Below are 18,714 nucleotides of genomic sequence, written 5' to 3'. Positions count from 1 at the left end.
TATAATCATATCAGCCATGCAAACAGGAACATCATTTTTGAACTGCATTTTAAATGCAAATGAAATTACTACAATGCTGTGGCATTTCCGTGAAACAGTTTCTTGGCACTAGTTCCAGGCTGAAATTATCTAATTTTGACCGGCGTTTGTGACATTACAGCAACAATGTGACGAAAGCAGGATTGGCTCTGTTTGCTTCTAATTGACATCTGCAGTTGCTGGGAGACAATGGCATGTGCTCCTAATGGAGAGTAGCTTTCAATCAGTTCAGCAATCAGAAAATAATCATAGTTCTCATACTTGAACACAAAGCACTTACTTAATGTTTTCCAACCTGCTAGAGTCTGGTTTCAAAGTGTTTGAGTGCTTCACCATTTTGCACAATGTGATCACCAGGAAGATAAGATTCAGCTGTCAAAACAGATAAGAATGAAATTAAACTACTTCAAGTAATAGGTTGAATAATGATGATGTTACAGGCTAAACAAAAACCCTGTAGTTTATTTCCAAGTAAGCAGTGAAAATCGGTAACTGTATCAGATGGTCTGCAAACCGTGATTGCAAATAAGAATGAGAGGATAAAAATATTAGAAGTCCTTGTTTCACCTAATTTCCAAAATGCACCACATCATCATGAACCACCGTGTTTAACTCATGTCCAGCACTTGCCATTGTCAGTTTAGCTCTGTCCTCCAGCATGTTTGGCTCATCACCTGGTCACCTTTACCTGTCACCCCTGGCCCTGTTCCCCATATGACTCTCTGAGGACAATGGTCACTGCTTTACTGGACTACACTAGTTGTCTTTTTATCACCTCATCCTGATTTTGAAATGTTTTTCACCTTTGCTGGTTTCTCCTTTATTTTTTTTTTATTCCTTTTTGTTCTCACAATCCTACTGGGGTCTTGAAAAGACCTTAAATGTAACTGGAAAAAAAAGAAAAAGAGAGGAAAAGAAGAAAAAGAAACACAAAGATGTAGCAAATGCATCAAACTTAACAGTGCCATAGACATATGCTGGTGGGGCACCCTCCTGCTGCACTCTTTCCCTTTGTAGTCTGGATTCTGTCGAAGAGAGACTGTGTGTGCACTTGAAGGACTGTGGCATCTTATTCTTGTTGTGTCATTCATACAGGTAACACCAGGGAAGATACTGAAGGAAATTTTTTATCATTCTCTTATTGTGAAACAGAATCACAGATATCAAAGTTACTGGGTGCCTTTCTCCTATCGATTTCAAAGCCTGTGAAAAGCACAGGCGAGCCAAATACAAGGATGCCTGCAGAACATGGGCTAAAAAATGGTATCCAATTAATTTCAGTAATTAGTTTGTGCTGTCCTATATCACACAGAAAAGTTGAACAAAATTGTATCTTTGAAACCAGTGAGAGCCGTGTCCTTTCAGCAAGAAGACACACATCCTTGTCTACTTCTACAATGGTGCACACAATGTGGCTGGACCGAAAGCTAAGAGAAGACAGAAGAATATGCTTGGACATCCTTATAGCACATACATTAGACAGAGAACCCCATCTTTACAATATTCCATATATGCAACTGGTTACTGATGGAGCATGATTATACCCAGTCTCTCAATTTGGGAAGCCTTTGGTTTAAGACAGCTTCACAATCTTCATTCTTTTTGTAACACTGGGGGTACCAGTTCATGCTAGATGTGTTCCTGCAGCTGTGCCTCAATGGTCAGAAATGTCACCAAAATCCCAATAAAGAGCTGGTCTTAATTTTGAAAAGATGAATATTTTGAAGGCTCTGATCAGTCAGTAAATGAGAACACGTATTACAGAAATAATTCCTACTTCTATGGGCAATCATGTTATGGCTCCTGCTGCTGTCTTAAAATCAGGATGCACAGCATGAACTATAATGCAGATCTCAACACCAGAAAAGTGGCAACTTTTGATCTTATCATGCAAAGTACAACATTTTTACAATTGCATGGTGAGATTAATAGAAACAAGTGTTTGTGATACAAGTAACAAAATAAGCTTTTATGATGGATTTCTGTTTGTGTTTCAAGAACTGGCTGAAAATACTTAACCTTTACGCTGATGTATGTACATGGTGTATGTTATGCATATTTCCATTGCTGCAAAATGTAATAGAAGTGTCAATAATTCCTGATCTTGGTGATTATCTTTTATGATTCTTACAGGAAATTACTAACCACATGAGAAAAACCATTTTGTTGTATCATTATGATCTCTTCCTCTTAGCTAGGTTTTCACTGTATGGTGTAACTTCATTGGATGAGAAAACAAGTTGCTTCTCTCCCTGGCCTTTGCACCAGACAGGACAAGGGCTCTGCAACAGACCTGACCCTCAGTTCCACGTCTTTACTCACAGACTTCATTTTTCTCTATTTGAAAAAGTTTCTTGCACAGTTTGGTAACTGACATAACATGAACTTCTTCAGCCTGCCTGAAAAATGCAACCTCAATTTGCTTTTTGTGAAAACAAACAGATTAAGAGCTAAGACACATGCCCTGTGTCAATCCTGACACGTACATCAACTTTGTCTGCAACCTATGCATCCGGGGGTGCACAATCCAGTTCAGAATAATATTTACAGCACAGCTGGAAGCTAATCCTTGTCTAAGTAGCTACCCTGGAGTATCCTGTATTGTACTGACATCATCATTCTTGGATCAAAAACTCATAGATATGGCTTAGCCCATAAATGACTGCCTTATGAAACAAGAGCGTTTTATGCTCTGATTCTCTGTACAACTCAAGTGCTGGTTTGCCACACGACAAATAAAAACTTGCATTCACACACTGAGGCTCCTTTGGTGACATGGGCCTTACCCCAGAGCTTGAGCCAAGCTCCATTGCATTAAACAGCTTTTATGTAGGTACTCAGCTCTGTCTGGGTATATGTCCTTACTGCACCAGGGAACAACTGCACAAAGCAGTTTCTCAAGTGACATTTTAATTGTAATTTATGTACAGACCCACAAAACCAGCCCACAGAAATAATAATGCCATATCACAGCAGCTGAAAAAGTCCTTTCAAGAAAAAAGGAAAAATACTGTACTTTGAAGACAAAGTAACTATGACAACTGAGCATATGATACTTGTTTCTCCATCACTGTGAAATGTTGCATAGTTTTCAGTTTCAGCAGTCAAAAGACCATGGTTTGCCACTTGCTCAAACATGCTGGCATCTCTGTTACACATTATATCATTATAAAAAAATCCTATTTTGCTTGCTTATAGATACTGCAACCAAACCTTTCCATAGATTTGCTTTTTCTCCCTAATTGTTTTTCATCTAGAAATTTATTATTTTGGAGGAACTCACAAGTTATTGGGCATCTTGCCTTTTTTTTTTTCTTTTTTCTCATGAAAGACATTAAGCAGTGAGGGAAGGGAACTTGCTGAAAAATAATTGCCTTTATAAGGAATAGCTGAATTAATTTTCTTGGTGAGAAATATGTAGCAGGGGAGAAGAAAATACAGTTGGGACTTTCATATTAATTTCTACAAGCAAAACTTTTCCAGCTCTGAGCAACGTGGTCTGGCCCAGAGCTGAGGCTATTTTGAGAAGAAGGCTTGACCACAGATCTCCTGGAGCTCCTTTCAACCTGAATTGCTTCTGAGAGGACTCAACTGTTACTGATCTAAGCAAATGAATTTGTAGATGTTTTCCAAGCTTGACAGATGGTCTGAGCAGGATACCTTTCTTTTAGAAAATGTTCACCACAAGCATGCAGTACTCTTGAGGTCATACAAAGGCCCACATGAATAGCAAGAGAGACTTTTGAGAGCAATCTTCTATGAGAATAAATGGGCCTCTGACAATGGTGGCATTCTCATCACTTCAGGTAACATAAATGGTCAGTGACTGGCTGGGCCTCATCCTGACAGTAGGGCTGCATCCATCCCAGATGAGCCAAAATCTGCAGCTGAACAGTACCCCTCTTTTTTAATGCTAAGAAAAAATATATTGTTCAAACACACAGATACACAATGTATACATCTCAAACAGTCCTAAAATTATACCCTTGATTAGGTCTGTAAAATCTTTTTCATGTTGCATGTCTGCAAATCAGACCAAAATTCTTTTCAAAGATAAAAATACGAAATTAAAGGTCTGGTGAGGCATCAGGTTTGGATTTGAAGATTCTGCTGTGATACCAAAGAGTGACAGAAGACAAAGCTACAGAAGGTGGAGCTACAATATGAGATCTTTTAAAACATTAGCTGGTAATAGTAAGCAAAAATTTGAATTTATAGTATTTAATTTATGTTTATAGTTGATTCTGATCTAGTTTCTAAAACTTATGGTCTACTGAAGAGGTGGAATACTGGATAGAGAACTAGCTTGATCTATACCCTGATTTTAGAATTTTGGGTAAAGTAAAAAAAAAATTATAGTATCTTCTAATATACTAGTTCCTTGTCATCTTTTAATACAAGTGTAATTGGATAGAACAAAGTGAAAGACAATTGATATATATTAAAAAATAACAACTTACTATTTTGAAATATAAAACATGAAGAATTTTTATGGTAATAATCAAAAGCAGCACCCTGGAAGATCATGGTTCTTCCACAGGCAACACACATATGGCCATTCCTCATTTGGAAATCAGAAGGAACTGGATGTGAAAGAAGGTATATGTGGAAAATTTGTCTTTCTAGCCCCTGAAACCTATGCAATTTTGGGACAAGAAGTGTGTCTAACTTAAATTAACTTTTTAAAAATGTTGGTGTACTAACCTGCACAGAAGACTAATCAACTGGAATTAGCTGCAGGTACAATGAATTAGTAGCAAAATAAAGTTAGATTTGCAAAAACTATGATAAATTTCCTCTGTGACTAAGAGATAAACACCATTTATCAGGTGTCTGCTATAGAAAGATAAACATATTATTTGTAAAAAATAAGTTTACAAATATAGTCCATTTTCACTTGTGGAGCTAAGTTATGTGTACATCTGTCCATCCACTGACTCAGGTAAGCAATACTTCAGCCTGGGTGAGAACATTTAACACATTCTGTGTAAGTGAAATGGGGAATCTTAGCAACTTTTGCTTAGACAACCCTTGGTAGACTAATACATGGGCTCTGCCTGCAAGCTGGGAGAAGCAAACTGCAACAGTTCTGGCTAAATTAAACCAACGCCACTCGTTCCTTGGAGATGAATGAATACAGATCTACACAGCAGTCAAAGCGCTCAGGCTTTCCTGACCACAGATTACAGAAGTGCACTGTTTGTTTTATAGCCATGAACCTGCTCAATGGAATCACGTCCGCCTTGAGCTTAGCAGCTTAAAATTCATTCCACACAGCCTGCAGTGCTGACATGGATACGATAAGACAGAAGAACAGAAACACCACTCTGAAGTAACCTAGCTGAACTGCACATGTTCTGACCCTTTTTGAACTCCCCGGAGCTTTTGTTACCTGGCAAATGCAGCTCTAAAACTGCTCTTGTATCTCCAGATCTTTGCTCTTAGCCATGCAGAAGCCTATTTCTCCCTGGGACTGGCAGCGAGAGAGGTGCTCTCCGAAGGCTTCTAAATGAGTGTGCACACTGAACTCTTACTGAACTGAATTAATTATTAAAGATGCAGATGGAGCTGTCCAAATGATAAGAACAGCTCCTGACGTATCATGATCCAAGCTTTCATTAAACCATTTCAGGCATACTAATGGTTACCCACCACTCATTACTTACATGCTCTTTTCTCATAGATATAATAACCCTGGTGCCCAAAGGCATGACAGGCTATAGAAATAGTGAAGTTAAAAGTTCCTCAGAAGATGTACTGAGGAGCTTCATGCTTCCCCCTCATACTTCCCATTCTCATTTTGTGTAAAAATGTGCACAGACACAAGTACAAATGCTTATAAATTCAGAGAAAAAACTGTAAATTAGAAGAGAGGACAAAACTGTCAAAAAAGAGTTTATGTGCAGAACTATTATACTGAGAAACACAGAAGTGATTTGAGCAACATGTTAAAAAGCTTACCAAAACAACATTCTCACATGCTACTGACACTAAGTAAGCTGCACTACAAATACAGCTCTTTGGTTACAGTGGACATGACATATTATTTTTCAGCCACTACACTTCTCACACTTCTTCCTCTGGTTTCTCTTGCTTTCTCAGCTGGGACGATTAGAGGGCAAAGCAATTGCTAGAGAAGAATTACTCCTAGGAACTGTGCCGTGATTGCTACCTGCTGTTTCATATTTTTCAAGTTGGGAATACTGCTCCCAAAAGCCTTTTGCGTCTCAGTCTAAATGATTTGCTGGAGGATAATAATGTCATGGCCAGTAAATAATAGTGAACTATGTCTGTACATGGTCAATATGATTAAATGTCCTTCACCTCTATTCTCACTCTGACCTGGTTATGAGGAAGTGAAAAAGCCGTCAGCAAAGCCCAAGGCTTCCCATGTAAAATGTTATTTTAGAGGAAGGCAGAGAAATATAGGTGACTTAGCAAAATACCCCCAGTAACAACGAAATAAGGAAGGAGCCACAAACAAAAAGCAAAATTATCACCACACAACCAGACTGGATGTGACTTAACTATTGTAGCATGAAACTCAGAACAATTTCCAGAATAATCACAACTGCAAGAAACAACTTCATGTTGAAAAATATTCTCCATCATATTGAACATATTAGGTCTATCTTTCTAAGACTTTCAATTGTAATTGTAGATTTAATTTTAAAAAAAATAATTCCCATCATTCTGAGATATGATTTAATTTGAATGTATTTAGAATAAACTCTGTACAATTATTATGGTCCACACTTAAATCTTATAAACACTTTAGGTTTTCTAATTTAAGTCATACACACATAAATTTTGGCATCTACGCCCATGTCTTTGAAAATATGCCAATGAACTCTAACAACCTCTACATTGCACAACTATCTTTTCTTAAGTGATCGCTCAAGGATTCAAATAGTTTTTGATATAAACAGAGTAAATGCAAACCAAAACATTTGCCAGGCACATTTTTTAGTAGAAATTTCCATAATCAAAGTATCAGTTTGTACTGTAAGTACAAAAAATGCTGAAATATTATGTCTGGCACACAGATCTATAAAAGTCAAAATAATTTCAAAATTATGCCCGATGCATGTGCTTCATACTGAAAAAGTAAAATTTCTGAATATGGAAAAATATAATTCCTGGATTTGGAAATTCAAGGGAACTCAAATTCTGCTCACATTTCACAACTCTACTGCTGTGAAAGGGCATGAAGACATGCAACTTTCATGAAGAATTTAAGATTTCAAAAGCATGAACACAAATTAATTCATTTCTCCAAACTATCAGCAATTATGAGAAAAGGCCTCTACATACATAGGCTATGTCCCCAGCCAGCCTTCTACAGTATTTCCCAAGTAAAGCCAGGCTTTAAAGATCCAGAGCCAGCAGAGAAAACCAAGGTGAGCCAAAATGCACATCATGCATTCACTGTGCTCACAAATTCCTCCACTGTGTAGTGTTGGCATTGTTAGTCTGAAATAAATGGGAGAAGTTCTCTCCCTGGGTTGACACATGACTACAGGCTTTTTACCTGAGAGTGCTCAGAGAATTGGTAATTGATGTCTGAGTGCAGCATTCTGTGCTCAGGGACACTGGGGCACCCAGCCGTGGGTGCACAGATGGGTGCAGGCACACAGTGACTTCAGCAATGAATGTGCTTTCTACTGGTTACGTAACAGCCCATTATTTATACTACAACAGAGGAACTTCTCTGCTGACAGGCACTATGTGTAACACAAATACACACAGAAGTAGTCATGGAAAAATGTGCATATGCAAATACACAGACAAATACTGTGTAAGTGTAATGGAACAAAAAATTTATTTAATTATCCAATGCATTAGAATACCCTTTTGAGATAATTATGTTGGATAATTAGCAGTTAAATTCTAGAATGTGTACAGTAGTGACTCAATTGAAAGCAATAATAATGGTTCCTTTTAAAAAACCCCTGTGTTTAGTACTTCATTGATCTTTCATATGACTACACATGTCAATACGACCTTCAGAATTCAAGCCATTAGGAAAAAATGGCCATGCTGAAGTGCCACTGCAGCTTTGACAATTAATCATTTGGTCAGTACTCTATAAAGATTTCTACACATTTATATAACCATTAGTCACATTACAAATTGTTTCTAAGCAGTTTTATGGAATGTCTTGTGAATAAGGATGGCATTGAATGAAATTCTAAATCTTTTTAATCTGCTGTGAGGCAACCTAAAAAGAAAGGAAAAAAACCCAAACTTCTTACCAGAATAATAAAAGTAACAGGTCCAATGAAACTCCAGATAAAGTAGTTATCTACGTGTAGCCAGCAACTATTATGGAAGAAAGAGAATGAAAAGTGAAAAGCTGCATTAGCACCTCAGTCCAATAAATGAAAAGTGCAAAAATACTTCTTAAGGTAACACTTTGCCAGTAAACAATGGAGATTGTCCAGTACCACTTATTCCATGGACAACACCTAACCTGAACCTCTTCTAATGCACTCTGTATAACATGACTGAACCTGAAACTACATCATTAGGAATAACTAACATAAGGAGAAACAAAACCAAAGCAAGCTCTCCTTTCAGTCAAAAGGTTTGGTGACAGGTGCTATCATGGACTAATGAAACTAACATCAGTAAATAATTTCTGCAGGCTTCCCATGTGATCTTCAAAGTCAGCTTTTAACTTTATATCATATGTTAAGTGCTCACGCCTGAGGAATATGAGACAGAAAATGCTCAGATGCCATGTTTTGCTGAATAATAATATGGTATAAATAAAATGCCCCATCTGGGAGTTGAACTGTAGAGAAAGAATACATAAGATACCAGACTAAATGACGTATAAACCTATTAGGGCCAACTTCACTTAGCAATTCATTTTTCATACAGCCCAGATCCCAGCTGAATTCTCTTATTTGTCTTTCATCAGTAGCAACATCAAGCAGCTTTCTTGTAGTCAACAATATCTTCCCCTTCTGTAACTAATTTCATCAAACGACAAAATAAACACTACTGAAAGGCAAAGTCATGCCTCCAGCAACTCAAATCCTCAGAAATGTTTCCTGTCTACCTTCTGTCACTTCCTATATACATCTGTATTTTTGTAAATAAAAGGCAGTGGCTAATTTTAATCCCACTCTACTTGCCTGATAAAATATTATCAAAATAAAACACATAGGTTGGAATATTGTACTGTCATACTTCGGGATGAGAGCTAGCTAGAGGGACAGCTGAACAAAGAGATCTAATGAAGCATTAGCTTAAAACTGGGTGGTTAGGCTTGTCAGATACTTTAAGTTGAGAAATTTTGCTTAATATACATCTGAGTACAAAAAGTTATTTACTTTTTCAATTTGTTTCAGGTCAATCTTTGGTGTTAAAAGAAAGACCATAATTTAGAATTGGTCTCTCTAGAGTACAAATCCCCTGAACCCAGAGAATTACAAAAGACTTGATTGTAATTTGTGCACAGCATTGCCATTCTCTTACCAATAAAGCTTTCAGATGGTATTTTAGTCTGTCAGGGACCCTCTGACAGCTAATAGGCTTTAAAAAATTATTCACTTGAAAAACACTCAGGTCACTTGCAATTACTTACGCTTTCTCTGTTCCGTAGCTCTTATAGTCAATAGCTGCTGAGACACCAACTACTGTAGCAGGGAAGAGGTAGCCAGCAACATAATAGTACTTCTTTCTAGAATATTCACTTTCAAATACTTCTACTAACATTAGATAAAGCTGCACTCCTTCTAGACACATCCAGGCAAAGGCTGCCAGGAAGAAAAAGTGTAAGAGACCTGCAAAAACCGGACATGCAATCTGCAAAGAAAGAGAGAGATGGAAATGTAAACCACAAAACCTTTACGCCGTTACCTCTCCAACTGAACAGTGAGCAATAGAACTGCAGATAGTTTTATTAGAAACACTTCACAAATTCAGGAGCATCTTTCCTACCTCAAAATATTCTCTGAGCATTTGAAATCACTAATATGTGCTCAGTAGCTATAGAAAATGAATTAGCTGAACAGTGTGAATGAAAATAAGGAAATTGCACTCTCATCTCCCAGTCATCAATTTCAGAGTGGACTTCTTAATTTTATAAGCAACTTTTTAATTTTGAAACTGATATAGTTTTAGGACTTACAGCTTAGATAATCCTGGACATGAACAGTTGGTTCTCTATGCATAATGTGATACTACATGTTTAAAATTATGAAGTGTCTGCCCCACGATTTTTGCCTGCTGTAATATGGAAATTTCTACTGTTGTAACAGAAATCAGTCTGAATTCTTTCCCCATTGCCCAAATTCAGGATGAAACTATGCTAGATTATTAGTTTCGACCCAATAAATCATGTCAGAATTAATTTTACCAATACTACCAAAATACCTGCTTGAATGTGAAGTGTAAAAAATGTGTATACATATAGAAAAGGCTTTGTACTAATATATATAAAAATGTAGTCAATTCCTGTTAAGACATTTGAACATACATATATATAAAACATATTTATGTTCCTAATAGTCAACATTCAATTTCATCTCCTCTTTCAAAAGTATAACCACCTGCTTTGTTAATAGTCAGTGTTTCTCAACTGAAAATAAAAAGCGTATTTTGGATGGATGTAAATTTATCTATCTGAGCCTTTATTTTAGCCTTGCTGTGTTGGAGAGCTAAAAACTTGTCAGTGTTGTCATGTTTTAATTCAAATCCATTTCAAACAGTCATTTCAGAGAACAAGATCAGTACACAGAGAGAAAACTTACCTTGTACTCTGTCTTATCGATGCCTATTAGGAAAATGAACTCAGCAATGAATAGGTTGATACAAAGGTTCTTGTGAATAGTGTTACGATCACTTTGCAGGCCACGGAAAAAACAGAATGTGAAGATGCAGATGGCCAGGCAAACAAGAGAGATGACAATTCCCACCCAGGTGATGACAGTGAGGAGCAATTCGTGCACTCCATCTTTGTACTAGAAATAACCAAGAATGGAGAAAATTAATATGACTCTTTATGAGTATAAACAAAAACCTATTTTCACAGGTATCCAGAAAATTTACTTGTTCATCACATGAGATGGGCAAAACGTACTCAGTAATTTCTCAGTCTCAGGTCAGCTTCCCAAAAGAGCAAGATCAGGGTAAGCAGAAGAGGAGCAGGTCTGAGAGAAAAATGTGACTATTTAATCCAGATTAGATAGCATTTTTACTTTTTCTATGGCTTACTGCAGACTGGTTGGAAATACGAGCAGAGAAACATAACATTTTTAAGGGATCACTAGGCTCTGATGAAAGGAGAGAGGAGAGCTTTCCCTGGGACTTCCTACAGACCTGCAACTCCACAGGAGAGAAGAAAGCAATGCTTTATACAATGATCAGGACATAATGCAGAATAAGCTGCCCATGTAATTCTGGCTTCAATCTCATGTTTAGCTAAAGCAGATTCCTTGCTTCAGTTCTTTGCAGTGATCTTTTCAAATACAATGGCTCAATGAGAAGTGCCATATTCCTGCAAATATTGCATGCTCTTGGGCACCTGACATGCAGGAAGTGCTTTAAATAGACAACAAAATTTCTGACTATGAAGAGGTGTTTAAACAACCAGTATAGAAGTTCCGTGACCTTCCTTGCCAAGGAGAGCTGGCACTCAGGCTTCCAGGGAACAGCCTGCACAGCTGTCTCAACAGACACTCTCCATCTGTACTGAGGGAGAGTCTATAAAATGGTTGTAGGGATGGCCAGTAACTTTAAATTATGGCTTGTAGAAAACTCTTGCTCTTCCTTGTTTTCTCTTCCCTGTTATTTTGCTTGCAACTCTATGGATGAGTAAGAAAAGTGCTACCGAAAGCAAATTGCTTTGGAAAGAGTGGGTAGGAGCTATAAATACTAAAGAAACTTTAACAGTTTTGGATCTTGCTAAAAATTTAAAGCTAGGTCTTTTAAGTTTGCTCCCTGTTGATGGCTGGAAATCTCGTTACCTACCACAATTTCCCGCCGAGCCATAAGAATTGCAAAGTTGGTGAGGTGACTGCAAGCACACGTTGTATGAGTTTTATTTGTGTCAACCAGTTTGCAGCCTTGAGTTGACCAGTATCCCATCATAGTCCTCTCTGAGTAGTTCCAGAAGGAACAATTTGCATTGAAATAATTGTCAGGCTGGGAGATAAAAGGATAACATAAAATGAGGATTTTAAACACAAGATGGCAATAACAATTGTTTAATATGTGTAAAAGGTAATTTAGGTTAAACTTTGCACGTTTTGGACAATAAAGTTTTTCATCAGCAAAACTGTGGACTACGTTGCACAAGGAAGACATCTAGTTTGAAACGGACTTCATAGTCTGAAGCACTCTGAAGTGTAGTCTCAATTACTGCAGACCCCATTTTAAACAATTACTATTTTTATGCATGGATGGTACATTATAGCTGTATTTGCTTTCTGGAAAGTTAGGTCTGTGAATTTATTCTGAAAATATTTTTTCTGTAATTGACAATGTGAAAATCGGATCTTTTTCCTTTGGTTCTCACCTTTGGTCAGGCCAAAGTCATGTGATTAGGTATCACAAAAAAGTTCACTCCTCAATGCCTATCTATTTTGATGAAAAAAAAATCAACCAGATTTATAAAAATAGGCAAAATGAGAGGAAAAGTTTAATCATATTTTCTCTATCACAGTAGTGATTATTTATTTTCCCCATGTGAGACAGGAAAAGAGAAAGGGACAAACTTAAGAGCAAAGAAACACATTAAATGCAATACCACGAAGAAAATATACATAAATTCAAAGTACAACAGATCAAGATACCATGCCATTCGATGCTGAATAAATGCAATTTGAAAAATTTTATAAGCTTTCATAACTTCGTCCAAAATGAATGTAAAAAGTTAAAGAGTCAATAAAACTTACTACATGAAGCCGTCAAGAATCTTAACAGTTATTTTCTACCCTTCTACTAAGGTAAGAGTTAATTTTCAGTTAGAAACAAATGAGTCATTTACATTTTCATGTTGATTACTGAATTAGCTTTCATTAAGAATACACTTAAGTTCTAATAATCACTGAACCAGGCTCATTTAATTTTATGTTCATAGACTTAACTCGCATCTCTGACCTAATCCAACATTTAAAATTCAAATGGAAAAAAAAAGGTTGTTTTTCTGCATTGCTTTTCTCACTTGCTGATTTTGTGACCTTCCCATTGACTCATTAGCATAACTCACATCAATGTGTTCCAGAGTGAAGTGCACGGGATCAGTCAGGTACACCCGGCTCGACTCCTTGTTGATGGAGGCCGCGATGACGTGGGAGTTGACGGCGATCGTGCTGTTCTGCCCCGCCAAGTCACTGCCTAACTTTATGGTTGCATTTTCTGTACTGAGGAAACGACCCAAACTTTTGTAAATAATGAAAACCAGTTTGGCTAGTCCTACAAAAGAAAAAAAAAAAAAGTCCATCATCACACCACAGAGGTCTACAGAAAGACAGCGACCTGTACTCCAATGACAATTAAGCATCAGTAAACTGAGAGGTATTTTCAGGCCACGGACTTGAAGAAAAATGACCAGGTACCCAAGATCATCAAAAAAAAAAGCCACAGAACAGTTTTGTGGTGTTTTGTTTCAATGTTTTAACTAGGTAAGATAGGTTTTATAGAAGTTAATGGAGTTCCACTGTTCTGTGCCCAAGGCTCACCGTTCCTGCTGTTCTGTTTCATGGTTCGTGCAGAGAGCTGAATCCAGTTGCCTCCTTTACCAGCCTGAGGAAATCGCAAGTCCTGCACTTGGCCCTCAGTAGAAAGCACTGCAACATCCAAAACTAAGCAGATCAGAGGAAAAAAAATTGTTAAAAAAGGAGAATGCAGAGAAAGTCTCTTGGCCAGATTACAATATGCCAGACGACAATTTTTCCCCCCAGTCTTCATTTAGTTTTCTCACATGGCTGTCTGTAAGGCAGATTTGTACTGCATGTTTCAATCACACAGACTTAGCTTCTTTAACTGAATCTAATGCACACTGCTGAAATGACAGCACTTTAGTAATGATAACATGACATCAAACCTTGTTCAAATTTGTGCCCACAAAACAACCACTTAAAGATACTATACACATGTTGCAAAAAAATGTTAGTTCTGAAGTTCTTAATGTCTATGCAGTATCCTCTGCTGACAAATTTAGAACTTTAAGTATTGATTTAAATATAAAGAGTTTTTTAAACTGTCAGCAAAGAATACCTAAGTATACTCATGCCATGTATTAAGCTAAATCAGTATACGTAGCTAAAATTATTTCCATTTTTTTTCTACATCTAATTCTGTATATTTATAGAAAACCATTTTATTAGTTCTGCTAATAAGCATTTAAATTGAAAAATCAGATGCTACTCAGCCGTACTTCAGTATTACTTTTATAACACATTGCATATCAGGAAATTTTCACGGGATTACCATTGAATGCTGGATTTTGTTGGATAGGTAAAATCATAGGTGAGAGTGGACAATTGCTTGACAAAATCTGTGTTATATTAAAACAGTCTAGCTACAGCTCTGAACTACAGACTGACAAAAAGTATGAAACTGGGAAATCACTTCTCTTTCTCTAAGTCACACATACATATGTGTACTAGGAATTCAGTCTTGCATGGCATCAGGGAAGTGTTACTATGACATGAAGACAGCTTACCACAAGAAGTAATATTCAGTGTCTACTCATCTCTATGGAACTGCTTGTGTACATCCAAAGGCAGATCTGTGATTCTACCCACATTCCTTCAAAACAACTGGTGCAGTTCCTTTGATAACAGACTGTGAGACTTTTCCCCATCCTTTCGCAGTATCTTCCTACTCAATTAAAAACTAGGCAGAATCATCTTCTACAGCTACAAATATGCAGACACTGAAACGTGAAAAGTCTCATTTCTGCAGTCTATTCCAAGTCTCTATCTTGGTACTCTGCATATTAGCAGACTTTCAGGTTCCTTGTACCTCCCTGAGACTACATTAATCTCTGTAAAAAGGAATTTTAATTTTGTGCATAGCAATGATTTTTGCTTTAACACATCCTGCGCAACAATATTTGCACATCTCTAATACCAAACCCCTTCGTTTCTCTGTCACCACTTAAATTCTAAATTACGCTCCAACTATCTCCAGCTATTTTGCAGTCTCTGGAGCATAGCTATTCTGCATTATGGGAGATGTAGTTCACTGAACACATTTTTACCTGAAGGCAGTCATGTTTAATATAAACATTTGGCCTATGCTGAGTGCCTAAAATATTTAACTGGCACAGCACATTGCAAAAAAAAGTAATTTAAATTCATTAGGAACAGTTTATATTTAACAGAAAAGTCTTTTCAGCAGCTCTACAGAAAGCAGTTAGCTCAAAAAAATCCATACTTTGCATTTTAAACACTCTTCACATCCACGCATTCTGCTAATGATTTTTCAGTGATAAATCAACTTTTTAACATCAACTACTTACCATTTTATAATGTACTAATGACAATAAAGAAGAAGGCTAATTTCAAAGAAGCAAACAAGAAAAATGTGTTTTCCCTGCTTTGGAGCACTCACCTTTCCATCAAACATTGCAAGCCCAGCCTCCAGAAACTATGTCACTATTTGGAGCACTTTTTCCTCCTTTTGTGTAAAGCAATACATAGCACTTTAACTTATGCTCGAAAAGAAGTTTACTTACCAATATTTTCTGTGGGCATTGAGACTCTACTTGGTTCTACAAGGTTATCAGCCAAGACAAAAGCCCCTTCTTCTAATGTATCAAGTAACATTGTGGCTGCGTGGGCTTGTTCTGAAGAATTCATGTCCTTCCAGGACTCCAGAGCTTCAGGCCTGAGCAAGTTGTCCACTGTATCCACAACTGCCTGCATTCATTAGAAAACTATCATTAGGTCTGAAGCCTTAGGCAGCTGGGGAAAATTCCCAATGTTATACGGCAACAATTATAATACTTAACTGTCAGAATGATTTACTGTGATTTAATGGCACAAGAACACTATTTTCAACATTAAAATATTTTCCATCCGCTTGTTGGATTAGCATGAATAGAAGCGCAGCTAGTCACTAGCATTGTGTGGTCTCTAAGCAGTAAACATGCAAATTTGACTTGTTTTGTATCAGATATAAGTATGGTATTATTAATGTGCTGAAAAATATAAAAATAAATGCCAGAAGTCTTGCCTGAAGCTTTCATCTTAATGTCAAAATGTATAACTTCTATTTAAAAATGCTAACGCCAAAATTAGCACTCCACAGTTTAGGCTAAAATGACAATAATAGTCCTCTGGAAACAGCCCCACTAGTGCAGTCATAGCACTATAAACTACTTGTCTATGACAAATAGACCGTCTTTATTACAGGAGGCATGAAATGAAGCTGACTCAGTGGATATAAATTAGTTTTGGCCACTCTCACTCCCCCTCCTTTTCCTGTACCTGTTCATAGATACTTAGAAGGATTACCAACTCCCATTCCTGCACAAAGGTCAGTTAGAAAAGGAAATCAATAGAGCAAACAAGATGTCCACTGACCGTTCCTGTTATCAGCGACTGCAAAACTGTAAAGCTGAATAAAAGCTGCTATTTCAAAAAGTTTTACTTGTAACAACTCTATCATCATGCTTTAAGGTTCACTGTGCTGCTTATAAGGTAGTAATAAATAAGGAAGAAGAATAATTCAGTGACATGATTACATTATTTTACAAAATAATCCAATCAGAGTAATCAGGTAATCAATTGAAGGCAGGCTTTTACATTAATGCATAACATTGCTGTGCACTGAGTGTGCTGTGCATTGAGTACAGCAGGCACTGCTCTAACACCCTGTTTACTCTGTCCCATTTACCTATTCCTAATGTGTCATTAAGCACATATATAATTTGTTTGATCAATTTAAAAGCATTGGAAATGGAAACAGAACACATTACACAAACAGAAAGATGTCAGTCTGGAGTACTGTATTGTGCAAACAAACGAATGGGAAAACTTGGTCAAGGCTATTGTCAGAGCAAGATTAATTAGCCTAATCCATTTTAATATCCTCTTTCTGTCTGCATTGTGAGCCACCACGACCTTCCTGGCAGGTGGAAGATACTTCGAAGTGGCTTTAAAGCTTCTTTTCTTTCTCTAATGGGAGAATAGTCAAAATGCTCGTACTGATACTGCTGCAGCCATTAACTAGAGTGGAACCGAAATTGGTCTGCAGAGGCCAGATTCATTAGTCACTAAGAAATACAGATTGGAGCCTCTAATCTGAGGTACAAATGAATTCTCTGTCACAAAGTGGGAACTCGCTTCATTTGCATAGTGTAAGTCAGCTTTTGATTTGTAATTTCAAGAGGTTTATTAGTCTTATCTAAGCAGAGAAGCCCATTTGAGACCTACAGAAAATGACACCAGTTGGAAATTAAAGTTCTGCTCTGGTTTCTCATGTATCACCAAACAGCACTGACGGTATGCATTCATTGATACGATACGCTTTTCGTTTATTCCGGGATAACCTGACTCTGAACTTTCCTTGTGGAAAATCATCACCTGCCCAGTAATATTTCTGAAGTGCTTCTCCTTTCAGACAGAGGCAAATGGATGGGAAAAAACCCACAGCCCCTGTGACACAGCTGTTGGAGCAGCCCTGTTACTGCTCTTCTCACAATCCTGTTTGCTAATGAAAAGGAAGCAGGAAAATCCACTCTACCCAAACCACATCTGCTGGATTACCCTTTACTACTAAAATATCTTTTCTAATAAGAACCTATTACATATATTATTGCTTGAGAAGTGAATTTCACTCCAGATCTTTGTCTTTTTTGTCAAATTTCTGTATAACTGGATATCTCCTATGCACTTCCAGGGCTTTAGGATAAAAGACAGAAGTGCCCTGCACAGAGAAATCTCTTTTCAGTAAGAGTCTGAATTTTTTAATTATGTTGTAACGTATTTCAAAATTCTTTCCAAAAATAATTCTTACATTTCATCTCAGAGGATACAAGTAAAAATCAGTATTTTAAAAGAAGTTTTGAAAAAATCTGCAATCAAATCTTTCAGAGCCAGACATGTATGTTCTAGGACTTTTTTCTGCCCTTCATAGGGGCGAGGTGGCATTACTGGCATTGTCCTGCAGCAAAGGAGCTGGCCACTACAGGCAACCATTCTACAGCTAATGAAAGGAACTGGAAATCAGGTAGCAATGTGTTACACGCCTTCTATATGGCCTGGTTAATGGGAAACGTGGCAGACACTTTACTAGTGAAGTTAGAGAAATGTTTGTCTTTGCATTGTATCCTCAAGTCACTGAATTGTAACAATTCTTAAAACTGCAAGAAGGAGTGATTTTACTAGGCAAAAGAATACACACAAAGCAAGATATATAATGTACATTTTTCTCGCAAGCAAATTAACTCTCAACAGTCTTTGATATGAAATTCTACCAAGGTGAACTAATTTATTTGAATTGCAAGCTTTTTACCCCTGCCCAAAATTTAATTACAGGAGAGATGTTACTCCCAATTCAGATAATAATCCCTTCTGCTCTTTTAGTTTTAAACAAGTTAAGATACAAGAGGTATGAACTTTGATCTTTTTTTTTTCTGAGTGTTATACCTGTGCAAAGCCAACATTTGTAAAGTTGATATGGGGCACAATACACACTTATCAAAGACTG

At 37.1% G+C, this 18,714-nt stretch overlaps 1 protein-coding gene across 34 annotated transcripts in view; it reads right to left on the bottom strand.

Annotated features, from left to right (window-relative positions):
* Positions 1-18,714, bottom strand: part of ADGRL2 (adhesion G protein-coupled receptor L2) — a 388,299-nt gene that overhangs the window by 16,569 nt on the left and 353,016 nt on the right. For all 34 annotated transcript variants that reach the window (XM_038143904.1, XM_038143888.1, XM_038143903.1 and 31 more), the window contains 8 exons: positions 15,737-15,920; positions 13,734-13,856; positions 13,262-13,467; positions 12,022-12,195; positions 10,803-11,012; positions 9,635-9,855; positions 8,295-8,361; positions 320-411 (listed from right to left, as the gene is read on the bottom strand). In XM_038143904.1, coding sequence (XP_037999832.1) covers positions 320-411; positions 8,295-8,361; positions 9,635-9,855; positions 10,803-11,012; positions 12,022-12,195; positions 13,262-13,467; positions 13,734-13,856; positions 15,737-15,920 — 1,277 coding nt within the window. The remainder of the gene's footprint in view (positions 1-319; positions 412-8,294; positions 8,362-9,634; positions 9,856-10,802; positions 11,013-12,021; positions 12,196-13,261; positions 13,468-13,733; positions 13,857-15,736; positions 15,921-18,714) is intronic.

Source organism: Motacilla alba, chromosome 8 (assembly GCF_015832195.1).
Source record: "Motacilla alba alba isolate MOTALB_02 chromosome 8, Motacilla_alba_V1.0_pri, whole genome shotgun sequence".
Classification (NCBI taxonomy): Eukaryota; Metazoa; Chordata; class Aves; order Passeriformes; family Motacillidae; genus Motacilla; species Motacilla alba.
Note: the sequence above shows the minus strand (reverse complement) of the source record. Positions and strands in the feature narration are given on the sequence as shown.